At 41.2% G+C, this 11,351-nt stretch overlaps 4 protein-coding genes across 4 annotated transcripts; 2 read left to right on the forward strand and 2 right to left on the reverse strand.

Annotated features, from left to right (window-relative positions):
• Positions 1-2,175: 2,175 nt before the first annotated feature.
• Positions 2,176-3,879, reverse strand: KLMA_30001 (aminotriazole resistance protein; the record flags this gene model as incomplete). Its single annotated transcript, XM_022818488.1, has 1 exon — positions 2,176-3,879. One exon carries the CDS (start codon positions 3,877-3,879, stop codon positions 2,176-2,178), a length of 1,704 nt encoding a protein of 567 aa, XP_022675149.1.
• Positions 3,880-4,809: 930 nt separating this feature from the next.
• Positions 4,810-5,304, reverse strand: KLMA_30002 (choline-sulfatase; the record flags this gene model as incomplete). Its single annotated transcript, XM_022818489.1, has 1 exon — positions 4,810-5,304. One exon carries the CDS (start codon positions 5,302-5,304, stop codon positions 4,810-4,812), a length of 495 nt encoding a protein of 164 aa, XP_022675150.1.
• A 523-nt stretch (positions 5,305-5,827) lies between these two features.
• Positions 5,828-7,120, forward strand: KLMA_30003 (transposon Ty1-NL1 Gag polyprotein; the record flags this gene model as incomplete). Its single annotated transcript, XM_022818490.1, has 1 exon — positions 5,828-7,120. One exon carries the CDS (start codon positions 5,828-5,830, stop codon positions 7,118-7,120), a length of 1,293 nt encoding a protein of 430 aa, XP_022675151.1.
• A 28-nt stretch (positions 7,121-7,148) lies between these two features.
• TY2B-GR2 (transposon Ty2-F/Ty2-GR2 Gag-Pol polyprotein) lies at positions 7,149-11,123 on the forward strand (the record flags this gene model as incomplete). Its single annotated transcript, XM_022818491.1, has 1 exon — positions 7,149-11,123. The coding sequence occupies one exon, from the start codon at positions 7,149-7,151 to the stop codon at positions 11,121-11,123; it is 3,975 nt and encodes a 1,324-aa protein (XP_022675152.1).
• Positions 11,124-11,351: the final 228 nt, after the last annotated feature.

Genomic DNA, 11,351 nt, shown 5'->3' on the forward strand with positions numbered 1-11,351 from the left:
CCGTACACCACATAACTAATCAAATCCGTACACCACATAACTAATCAAATCCGTACACCACATAACTAATCAAATCCGTACACCACATAACTAATCAAATCCGTACACCACATAACTAATCAAATCCGTACACCACATAACTAATCAAATCCGTACACCACATAACTAATCAAATCCGTACACCACATAACTAATCAAATCCGTACACCACATAACTAATCAAATCCGTACACCACATAACTAATCAAATCCGTACACCACATAACTAATCAAATCCGTACACCACATAACTAATCAAATCCGTACACCACATAACTAATCAAATCCGTACACCACATAACTAATCAAATCCGTACACCACATAACTAATCAAATCCGTACACCACATAACTAATCAAATCCGTACACCACATAACTAATCAAATCCGTACACCACATAACTAATCAAATCCGTACACCACATAACTAATCAAATCCGTACACCACATAACTAATCAAATCCGTACACCACATAACTAATCAAATCCGTACACCACATAACTAATCAAATCCGTACACCACATAACTAATCAAATCCGTACACCACATAACTAATCAAATCCGTACACCAACGCACTCCTTATTTTTCTCTTTTCGCCATTACCCTACCCCTTCTTTTGAATTACCCTACCCCTTCTTTGGTCTTACCCTACCCATTTTCTAGTGTTACCCTCTGCTCTAGTGGTGTTACCCGCCCCAATTTAGAACATTCCTTCTCTAAGTTCGTGTTACCCTCCCCGCTACATTTGGTCCATCCTCCATACTTGTCGTCGTTACCCTCCCTCTTTTGTCTGTTACCCGCCATATATTATACCTCACTTTTCCCACTATTTCCTATTTCGGAAACCTCGTTTTTCATGTTCATTTCTTTTTGTTCGTGCAACATTACATTCTTTTTACACTCTCCTGCATTCTCCTTTGTTTTTTTCCACCTGCCATTCCAGCTTCCTGTATTTCTTGTATCCCATTTCCTATTACGGTAAGTGTTTTCGATACACGTTTCTTTTCCTAGCTTCCTCTTTGTGCAACGGTTTCTGACTATCCTCCTTGGTCTTCCTTTGTCCCTTATTTGTCCCTTATGTGTCCCTCATCTGTCCCCTGACCTATCGCTTCCACAGTTTCCCATGTTACCCGCACTTCACTTTTCATACACTTTGACTGCCTTGACCAATCTTGCTCCTCTTGCCATCAAACTTCATCTCACATCCACTTCCTCAACCTATGTTTCTACTGTTACCCGGATGTTTGTCTCTCCCTAACCCAACCTTACTTACTGTCTTTCCCTTCCACTCTTTCCTCCCCCTCCTCCAACTTTTGATTTTCATTTTCTTCCTCGTCACTTCACACGGTGCGACCATACCCACTTCTCTTTTGTCTTTCTCTACCTTCTCTTCCCTCTATTCCTTCCCCCATCTAATTAGTCCTCCGTTACCCGCACAATACATAACCCCAAACTCACCTTCCCTGCTAACCTCTACCCACCACCACCCACTCCAAACTTCATCTCACAACCTCACTTTCACCTTCCCTCTTACCCGGACACACTTCCCATCACGTGCCTCCTCTCTCCTCTCATTTTCATTTTCCTAGTCATCACTTAGTACGGCACGAACCTCGGCTCTTCTCCCCATACCCACCTACCTAGTAGTTGTTACTCTCTCCCTCTTCTCACTTCTCATATTTTTGTTTTTCATTTTTCATTTTTCGTTATTTTCCCACTACTTGTATGAGAACACTCCCCACCCCAAGGGACCCCCCTTGCAAAATCATCCTCCCAGCATAAATTCCTCATATACTTATATACTTACTTTCCAAAGATTTATTTTCTAAGGGTCTCCCCTTCTAAAATCATCCTTCCACCATATATTAGAACAGTTCTGAATAGTTCTACACAACTTCTAACAACTTCTAACACTACTCTACGACTCTACAACAGACACTTCCCTTGCATATGCCACTCCTTTTTCAAACCTAAACCCTCCACCAATTGCCCATACTTTCCTATTTCTCTCCTCAATTCTCACTTTCTTTCACAAATCTTGAAATACTACCGGGTAATTATTTTTACTTATAATATATATTATAATCTGAATCAAAATTACACAATTTCTACTCAGCTCAGAAAACAATTACTCTCTAAGCAATCCTACCAGGCTGGCTTTTCATCTTTTCATCTTCTTCAAACCCCACTTGCACTACTGTTACCTGACATTGTTGATGCGTGGTAGATTCGTCGGATTCACAACCTTTTACACTATGCACTGATGCATTTTGCTGTTCCTCATCGCCACTTGGCTCTAGCTGATCTCTAAGCGTGGTTATCGCGCTTATAAACGCCATAGCTGCACATGCAATGGCGAAATATCCCACATTCTGATACCTTCTTCTTAGCTCTTTTCTGTTGGTTTTACCATTACCCAATAAAGAGACTATTACTGACAACGCAACCTCGTTCCCAAATTGTGAGGCTGTCTGCACAACACCACCCGCAAGAGCTTTGTATTCCATAGGGGCGTCCCCAATTGCCATGGACAACATGTATGAGAAATACACCGCTCCTCCAACACCAGCCAAAAATGCACTTAACAATAGAAGTTTCCAGTACAAGTTCCCATTCACTTCCTTGAGAGCAGTTAAAAAGGCACACCCAAGAGTACAAACAAATGTTCCTACGATAAGGCCATTCTTTGGCTTTAAAATTGTTTGGTGCAATGCAATTGTCGTATTTGCAAGCATTAGACCTACAATTAGCGGCATGATCTTTACCGCTGCCACAATCACTGCATCACCCTCTACCGAGATAGAATAATTCACTACGGTATACATCACGACCATAAATGCTGCAAAGGCAAAGAAGGATACAAGTAGCACGGGTGCAAAATTATGTGCGTATAGTAACTCTTTGGGAATCAATACACTGACGCTCTCCATATATTTGTACGCACCCGTTGAAATGTGTGGTTTCAATAAACTTAAAACTTTTTGATAACCCAAATTCCAAGCAAAGAATGCCGCCATCAAAATAATTGAAATAACTAAAGGAACGTATGCAGAGGGTTTCTTCCAAGAGTCTCCGCCATCCGTCAACGCTACCACTAATAACACACTACCACTTATAAACGTGAAGCTCCCGATAACATCAAGCTTGGTTACCTTTTTGAATCTAGCTGAGTAGTCGGATTTAACTCTAACATATTCTGGATAACCTATTAATAACAATATGAGCATACAGGTTAAGATTGATGCGCCGAATACCATATAGAAAAGGGCTTTATACCCTATCTTAGTTTCTGCAAAAGCTCCGCCAATAACGAATCCAACTCCTATTGTACCGGATCCTATGCTTGATAGAATTGAGAAATATCTCTGTAGATTCTCACCAGCAAACATGCTATTAACGAGTGCATATGAACATGGGACAATACCAGCACCAGCCATACCTTGGAAAGCGCGGAATACTGCAAATCCTACGAAGTTTGGAATAACTGCACATAACAAAGAACAGATACCGAACACTCCTATTGAGATTGACATCATCATACCATTGCCAACAATGTCCCCTACACGTCCGAAAAATGCTATGAAACCAGCGAAAGTGATAACGTATGAAGTTAATGACCAACTAGCTTTAGTAGCTGAAATGTTAAATCGTTTTTCCACGTCCTGAACTAGGACAATCATTGCTCCTAGAGACATAAAGTCTAGCGCTAAAGCAGTAAGGATACAAAGGAACTTAAAATGTTTCAACCTATTTGGATGAAAGATACTCTCAATTGGAAATTCTCCTTCCTTTTCCGCAACTTCATTCAAAGAATTTGAACTTGACTCTGCCTGTGACATCTTTGACCTCTTGTAGTGATAATAGTACTGATTCAATTGATATGTTCTTATCGGAAGGTGTAAGTATTGTTTTTACTTTGACTGTTGAAATAGAAGTACTTTGAATCAACTTCAATTCGTTTATATTAGGCAATCTGGACTGGAAAGTTCATTATATCCATCTGTTTCGATTTTTGGTATCAAGTATCACATTTTTTGGGCTCTTTTATGTTAAACACTGTTCAAAGTTGTTATCATGTCTAAATTTGTCATCAAAATCGGTAGTCTTCATACTCATAGAAAATCATGCATGCATTAACAGAATTATTAATCCATTCTTGTTTTTTGAACGGAGTTGAAAATGAGCTTAGTTGTACAGAAATTTCAAGAAAATCAAGGGTTGAATTTGTTGATCTTGGAGGGCATGAGACCTTTTCTAGGACACCAGATATCGTCTCATAGATAAATGTTAGGGATAAAGCCTAGATATACTAAGACCAACGTTAAAGCACTTGGTAATGGAATTCATTACACAAAATATTTAATTAGAAGGTTTCTTCATCCAACTCTCACATTCGAATTGAAAACTTACTTAATATTTTATTGTAAGTTAAGTAGGTTTGAAACCAAGCGTAACAACTGTAAACACTTACTTATCTAGTAAACCCAACAACTCAATCTCCAAATTAATCCAACAGCTTCAAGTCAAAATGGCATCCAAGGACAACATTTCTACTAATGTCCCTTCTAAGGTTTCTACTACTGATACTGAGGAATATCCAACCGAACAGATTACTACTGAAGTCTCTTCTAAGGTCCTTACTCCATTTCTGATGAATATCCAGTCCAACACGACAATTGCAGAATCACTTATCACTGCTAGTTAAAGAAAAATTATAGGATAACGCCTAACAAAATATGTTTCTTAGATTTCCACATATATGTTGGTACTTATTTAAACTGCTTTGATCCTGGTAGAGGTAGGTTCACTTCTGGAATTCTAGTGTCAGTTACAAATGGAGCATGATCACTGCTTTCTATGAAGAACTTTAACATTTTCTTTTCAAACGCATCAACTATAGACGTGTATGTTGGATCGGCGATTAGATTGTGTCTCTCTTCTAGATCTTCTATTCTGTTATACAACTCATTCGGTTCATATAATCGATATATGAATGTGAACTCTTTGGTTCTCATAGAGACCACGCGACCAACTGTATCAATTTCATCGTGCTGTAAATTCGCCTTAATATCGTAAGGAAACGGTGCGACCTCAATAATCGGCTCCTCGGTTTTTAAGAAGCCTCCTTCTGACACAACATAATCTTTGTGAACGATATCATCTGTCGATTGCGGGTGCAACAATGGAACCCATGATTTGCCGTTGTTTGGGTATCGAGTTTTAACTTTCCCTAGATCAAACACCGTTGGTACAAGATCAAGCATTTCTACCAAATGATTGATCGTCTGGCCTTTCTCTACTGATGGTCCCGCAATGAATAACGGCCCATGCGTCAATTGTTCTGAAACACCACTCGGCCACTTTTCGATTAGATTATGATCGCCTAAGTATTCTCCATGATCGGTAAAGAAAAATAAGAACAGATCATTCTTCAGGTCTTCCTCTACTAAATCCAGAATTCTACCGAATTGCCAGTCCAATCTGTTGATCCTGGACGTCCTACGACGTTGTCTAGGGCGCCAGATATTATACCAACTATAAAAGCTAAGGCTAAAGCCTAGATATACTAGGATCAAGGCTAAAGCATTTGATAATTGAATTGATTCCAAAAAGTATATAAGTAGAAGGTTTCTTCATCCAATTCCCACTTTCGAATTGACAACTTACTTACTATCCAATTATAAGTCAAGTCAGAAGAAACCAAGGAGAACAACAGTAAATACTTACTTATCTAGTGAATCCAACAATTCAATTACCAATTAATTAATCCAACAGCTTCAAGTCAAAATGGCATCCAACGACATTATTTCTACTAACGTCCCTTCTAAGGTCCCTACTACCGATACTGAGGAATATCCAGTCCAACATGGTAGCGCCGCTAAGACACCTATTGTCCCCTCAGACAATCAGGCAAGTCCAGAGGAATCAGGTAGCATCGATGTCGAGCATAAGGCCAATGCCGACGACGAAGCGTCCGGATCCCACGAAGGTCATCATGAAAATTTTTCAAAGGATTCAACAAAAACCGGAACTCCACAGGACACCCTACACAAAGAGCCTGTGGACGGTTCTCCCGTTCCAAATTACGCCCAACAAAGCTGGTACTACCATACACAGCCACCGCCACAGTTTTATTCATCTCCATACGCTAATTATGGGCCTGGTCCTTACACTCCTCCGTGGGCCAACATGAATATGCCCATCCCAGGAGCTAACACGAACCCAGATAAAACTGGAGGACATTATCAAACAACGGGTCCATCTGGGGACAGCTCCCAATACAACCCTGCTTACTACTTCCCGTACCAATTGGAACCAAAACCAGGGTTGCAAAGCCAAACAACGACCGAATGTACTTTCGGCCAATTGCACAATCCCAGAAAAACATTCACTCTGTCAAAGGTAAACTCACCTCACTATTACGACAGCTGGGTAAGAGAAATGTGCCAGGCAATGCTCGAGCAAAACTTGGGCCACCTCATTCCAACAGAGGATAACAAAACCCCAGAAACCCCAGAACCTGCAGAGAAGAGGTACATAGAAGAAATCCATATAGCATGTGTGCCTGAAGAAAAATACCCAAAGTGGTTAAAGTCGAGTTACGACGAAGGTGAAGCACTAATTGACTGCTTCAAGGAAGGAATTAGAAGAATAAAGGCGGAAGAAGACCCTGAGGCAATCGTGTTAGCCCTAGCTGGACTAACACTAGACTACAGAGAGTCTATTCCCAACTTCGCCAAGAGATTAAGGAAAATCCACCAGAGAACGGTAAACGCAAAATTCCCAATGGCAGAAAAGATCGTCATTTCCAGAGCACTAAAGGCTCTACCAGAACGATACGAGAAAGTTGACATCAACTTCACCAAATCAAACGATCAGAGTTTCAATAACTTCATAAACATCCTCCTAACAACTGAGCCAAGAATGAAAAGCTCAAATCAATACGATAATCAACGGTTTTACACCAATTCCGAAAGGAAGCAGGTCGACAGACGTCCAAATAGAAAAACCGTACATCACATTGGATCAAAAACCGTAGAGGGGGACCTTAGGCCTGACACAGAGGTCCAGGAAGAATAATTCCCCCGTCGATCCCCAGAGAGACTTTATGCTTGATGGAGGAGCAACAGTCTCTGTGATATATGACAAAAGGTTAATTCACAATTTTACATCTGAATCTAATCAAATTCTTGTCGACGTTCAACAAAACGAAGTCGCCGTGAAAGGTGAGGGTAACTTAGAACTCAAGTTTAAGGGCAAACGAATTTCCCTACCCGCCATATATGCACCATCAACACACACCAATATCATCAGTGTAGAAGATCTAACAAAATCACAGGCATATCTAGATCTAAGAAGAAACTGCCTGCTATCCAAGAACGGGAAAACCATCGCTCCGACGCACAAGTTCGCGGGCCTAAGGTGGTTATCTCGCAAAAATGCTATAGAACTACCAAACCAGACTCAATCAGTCTATGCAATCACACCCAGATCGGTAAGATCTGCGCCAGACAAGTTCTCTCTGACAAGCATCCACAACATGTTTGGACATATGAATATCAATTACATCCGAGAATCATTCAGAAAAGGCTTAATTCAAGGTGTGAAAGAAGACGATGTAGACTGGACAGGAGTAAGCTCATTCCAATGCCAATACTGTATGGAAGGAAAAGCCAAACGTAACAACCATTACGTGAACGCTAGAAAAGATTATACGAAGGAATATCTTCCTTTCGAATACTTACATACCGACGTTTTTGGACCAGTAAGAGTACAGAGAACCCGTACTACTCCAAGGTACTTCATTGCATTCATAGACGAGGTCACAAAATACATATGGACCTTCCCGTTACTACATAAAACAGCAGAAGAAGTAGCCCCGACATTCAAGGAAGTCGTCATGCTGATTTATACACAGTTCAACACGAGAGTGAAAACCATCCAGATGGACAAAGGATCGGAATACCTGAACACTAAGGTACAGAAATTCCTAAGGGAAAGAGGAATTGTTTCGAGAGAAACGACCGTTGCTGATTCAAAAGCCAATGGAGCCATAGAAAGACAGCACTATACACTCTTGAATGACTGTAGAACGTTCTTGCGACAAGCTAACCTACGCCCTAGATTGTGGTATCATGCCGTCGTATACTCTACAGTAATGAGAAATTCACTCCTAAATAGAAGTATAGGAACGTCCCCGAGAAACAGGGCGGGGATGTCGGGACTGTCATTCAGAGACATTCTTCCCTTCGGACAACCCGTGATTGTCCACTTACCCAACCCAAAATCGAAACTACAAGCTCGGGGAGTCCTAGGCTATGCTCTCCATCCATCCACTAGATCATACGGGTACATCATAGTCGTAGGAAAGAAGAAGAAAATACCTATCGACACTCGAAACTATCGGGTCCTGAACTACCCACCAGGTGCAACAATCTCAGAAGATGAGGTGCAGTACATGATCGACCGTATGGAAAATAACGACGCAGAATCTCAAGACGATATAGAGTCGAACTTTGAACCAAATTATACGGATATGGAGCAACCCATTCACCACACAGCGGACTATTTCCCGAACACAACCGCCTCAAACATCGAGACAGACCAATACAATAATGATAGCTTTGGTCTGCATTACGGGGGTGATTCCGTACCACCCGAGTCGTCCAGTAGCGAGGACGAACTGTTCCCCACAGACGAATCAGAAAACGATTCAGACTCATCGGACCAATCATTCAATGATGATGGAGACCCCATGTCCCCTCCATATTCCGGGGGTGAGGAACAGATAGTACCAACACCAGCCCCGATTAGACGCGTTCCACCAATGGAACCACCATCTCCTGTCGAGGACTCTCCCCCACCTTTATATGGGACAGACCTTGACGACTTATTTGGAGAATCTAACATAAATAATTACATCCCAGAAGATACAGATCTACTGGCACTAAACCATGAATCTGTTCCGGAACCCGATACCGCGGTACCAGAAACAACGAACATTGAACAAGATAATGTCCTACCATCAGAAACTATCGAAAACTCTAACCCTCCAAATGATAACTCGGACCAGTCAGGCGAAGAGTCAGGCGAAGAGTCATGCGAAGAGTCCGGCGAGGAGTCAGTCGACAACAGACTCAAGTCCATACCTATTTTCAATGGAAACAAGCACAAAGACTCAAGAACTGCTGAAGCAGATTTAGACTCTTTGTACGGGGGTGGAAATAATACAGAAAATAACAATGGACCAACTTTAGAAGAGGTGTTCAGATCGATCGAAGAGGATCCATTCATGTTAACACAGAAAAGACCGAGATCACGTGCCCGCTATCGTGAATCTAACCAAGATAGTTGCGATTCCGGGGGTGACTACGAGTCAGACTCAGATTCAGACGGATCATCTGACGAGTCACCTCAGAAAGGAAGAAAAATACAACGTGTGAACTATGTTAACGCGGTCCTAAAACCAGTGAATGTAATACCACTCAATATGTCCCTAAACTACTCGCAGGCAATATCTCGGAACAGAAACGAAGAAGAGAAGGATGCTTTCCAAAAGGCATACCAGAAGGAAATAGCACAGCTAACCAAAATGAACACTTGGAACGAAGAATTAATAGATGCCTCAACTCTCCCTAAGAAGAAGATCCTAAACTCAATGTTCATTTTCACCACTAAAAGAGATAATTCCAAGAAGTGCAGACTAGTCGCTAGAGGAGACCAACAAGCCGCAGACACGTATGACACGGAATTAAAGGCAAATACAGTGGACAACCTAGCTCTCATGACAGTCTTAGCACTGACACTAGACTACAACCTGACCGCATTCCAACTTGACATCTCATCAGCTTACCTCTACGCTGACCTTAAGGAAGAATTGTACATTAGAGCACCACCACACATGAATGCCAAGAACAAGGTACTAAGACTAAATAAATCACTCTATGGGCTAAAACAGAGTGGAGCAAATTGGTACGAACTAATCAGATCGTTCCTAATTAAGAAATGTGACCTGATTGAAGATAGAATGTGGAAGTGCGTTTTTAGAGACAAAGAACCGCTGAAACTTATCATATGTCTTTTTGTCGATGACATGCTGGTTGTAGGAAACGACGTCAAATATATCAAGAAATTCATATCAAAGCTATCTAAGGGATTTGATACAAAGATTGTAAATGATGGTTCACACAGGCCAGAAGATGGAGTAAACGAGTATGACATTTTGGGCATAGAATTAGAGTATAAGAAAAAAGAATACATGAAGTTCGGAATGCAGAAGTCTCTAGAGGACAAACTGCCACAACTGGGAGTACCCCTACTCCCAAACATCAAAATCAAGAAGGTTCCAGGGGAGCCTGGTGAATACATTCTCTCCGGAAAGGAACTGACATTAAACGAAAAGGAGTATAAAAGCAAAGTTAAACACCTGCAAAGAATTGTAGGACTAGCGTCCTACGTAGGACATAAGTTCCGGTTTGACATCTTGTACTACGTGAACATCTTAGCACAACATCAACTGTATCCCAGCGCCAAGGTCCTAGACAGGGCTGCACAATTATGCCAATACTTGTGGGATACAAGAGATAAGAAACTAGTTTGGCATTATTCTGGTCCCAAGGAAAACAACGTTACCGCTGTATCAGATGCAGCATTTGCAGGGAACCAAGATTTTAAATCACAATCAGGAACTCTTTACCTGAGAAACAACAAGCCCATAGCAGCAAAATCAAGAAAAATCAAGTTAACTTGTATCTCGTCCACAGAAGCCGAGATATACGCAATCAGTGAAAGCCTGCCAATACTACGTGGGTTAGAACACCTAGTAAACAAGTTACAAGACGTAAAAGCAACAGTAAAGGTTAAAACAGACAGTCAACCATCAATGGCAATAATAAACGGCACGGATGACTCAGCATGCCTCAAGAAACACATTGGTAGTAGGGCAATGAGGATAAGAGATGAGTGCGATGATCTCGGACTTACACTCGAATATATCCCCACAAAAGAAAACAATGCTGACGTTTTAACCAAACCCCTATCCGTGAAGCTATTCAAACTTCTCACAGAGGACTGGATACAATAGCTTTCTCCTAGTAGGGGGTGTGTTGATCCTGGACGTCCTACGACGTTGTCTAGGGCGCCAGATATTATACCAACTATAAAAGCTAAGGCTAAAGCCTAGATATACTAGGATCAAGGCTAAAGCATTTGATAATTGAATTGATTCCAAAAAGTATATAAGTAGAAGGTTTCTTCATCCAATTCCCACTTTCGAATTGACAACTTACTTACTATCCAATTATAAGTCAAG

Source organism: Kluyveromyces marxianus, chromosome 3 (assembly GCF_001417885.1).
Source record: "Kluyveromyces marxianus DMKU3-1042 DNA, complete genome, chromosome 3".
Taxonomy (NCBI): Eukaryota; Fungi; Ascomycota; class Saccharomycetes; order Saccharomycetales; family Saccharomycetaceae; genus Kluyveromyces; species Kluyveromyces marxianus.